This window comes from Galendromus occidentalis, unplaced genomic scaffold, assembly GCF_000255335.2.
Source record: "Galendromus occidentalis unplaced genomic scaffold, Mocc_1.1 scf7180000076797, whole genome shotgun sequence".
NCBI lineage: Eukaryota > Metazoa > Arthropoda > Arachnida > Mesostigmata > Phytoseiidae > Galendromus > Galendromus occidentalis.
In genome coordinates, this window is record NW_003804786.1 from 1 (window position 1) to 1413 (window position 1413).

The 1413-nt window shown below is 50.5% G+C and overlaps 1 protein-coding gene across 1 annotated transcript; it reads left to right on the forward strand.

Annotated features, from left to right (window-relative positions):
* Positions 1 to 44: 44 nt before the first annotated feature.
* LOC100897526 (uncharacterized) lies at positions 45 to 962 on the forward strand. The gene is made up of 2 exons (XM_003740169.2): positions 45 to 69; positions 215 to 962. The coding sequence occupies exon 2, from the start codon at positions 238 to 240 to the stop codon at positions 793 to 795; it is 558 nt and encodes a 185-aa protein (XP_003740217.1). The 5' UTR covers positions 45 to 69; positions 215 to 237; the 3' UTR covers positions 796 to 962.
* The last annotated feature ends 451 nt before the right edge of the window (positions 963 to 1413 follow it).

Below are 1413 nucleotides of genomic sequence, written 5' to 3' on the forward strand. Positions count from 1 at the left end.
ATTGGCGGAGTCGAGTCTTCTACTCGATCCTCGGGCAATGCTCTCGGCTGGAGCACCTCTACATATACCGTGAGTCTAATTCCCGCCTTTCGATTCTATCTATTCCCGGAAGAAAATCTACGAACTGGGAACTTGAGAATATCCTATGATGCGGGATTTCTGACCGTTCATAGATTCGTCTGAATATAGCACTAATTTACCTGCTTCTTTTCAGTTGGCGAGCGCTCGCCACTCGAAATGTCGCCTGAGCAGGTCGAACAATTCTCCAGCATGCGCTCCAGCGTGAAACATCTCACCTTGGGGGTGAGCAAGCAAGCTACGGCTCCCTGGACCCCCACGATTTTCGGCCAGCTGCTGAGTACGATGCCGGCCCTAAATTCCCTGGAACTCGAGCGGTGCACGACGCCTTTCCTGAAGTCAGTTCTGTCCAACTTGGTGGAATCGGGGCGCCGACTGAAGCTCTTCCGCCTCGGAAAGACTTTCCTAGTCGACGAGGGTTTAGTCGGCTTCCTGGAAGCAAATGCAGATCATCTGGAGGATCTGCATTTAGAGTCTTGCGTAAAACTCACGGCCAGAGTTTTCGCTGCGATAAGCAAGTGCACAGCGCTGCGGAACCTGTCGCTTAAAGGGGCTGTCGCTTTGGAAGACAGCCATCTGGATGACCTGCGAGCCCATTCTCCTGGTCTCAGACGTCTCTTCATGGAGGGATGTGACCGTGTGACCGGCGAGGGCATAGACAGGCTCTACGAATTCAGGGAGCTTGATTCGCTGACGGTGGAACTAAGTTTTGAATAGCTACACTCATTCTTCTAAGCTAAGCTTTCTGTCATATCTATTTCGGTAAACCCCGACTCCGTACTGTGCCACATGTCGGAGGCTCCAGCACTGTCACATGTCAGAGGCTCCACTCATCAGGCCTCTCTTTTGATTCCGTATTTAGTAACCATCTTCCGTATTTAGTAATTCATCTGGAAATCTTACTCGATGCCTTACGAACTGTGCCTCTGGGGGAGGGTCAACCTACTGATATATGAGACGACACTTTCTCCAATAAAATCACTGTGGTGTGCTCCCATCTCAAGCTCCGGTTGTCCTCTCTGAGCCCGTACGTGTCCCGCCGATCTACCGAACCTAGCCTTCGACCAATCTAGGAACAACAGAAACCTTTCGCTAGGATCCGTGATCCTGACACAGAGAGGACTCGCGAAAAAAACCGTGCTCGATCTGCGAGTCTCTGGGTTTCTCTGATAGATATCATCAAATTGAGAGATGTCGGAATCGAGAAAGTGCCTCGACTACCATGAAGATCAACTACAACGAGATTCCGAACGATGAACTCATTGACGATATCGATTCTCAAGAACCACAGAAAAAAACTAGCCCGCCCGGAGAGGTTCAAACCCTTGATCAAGC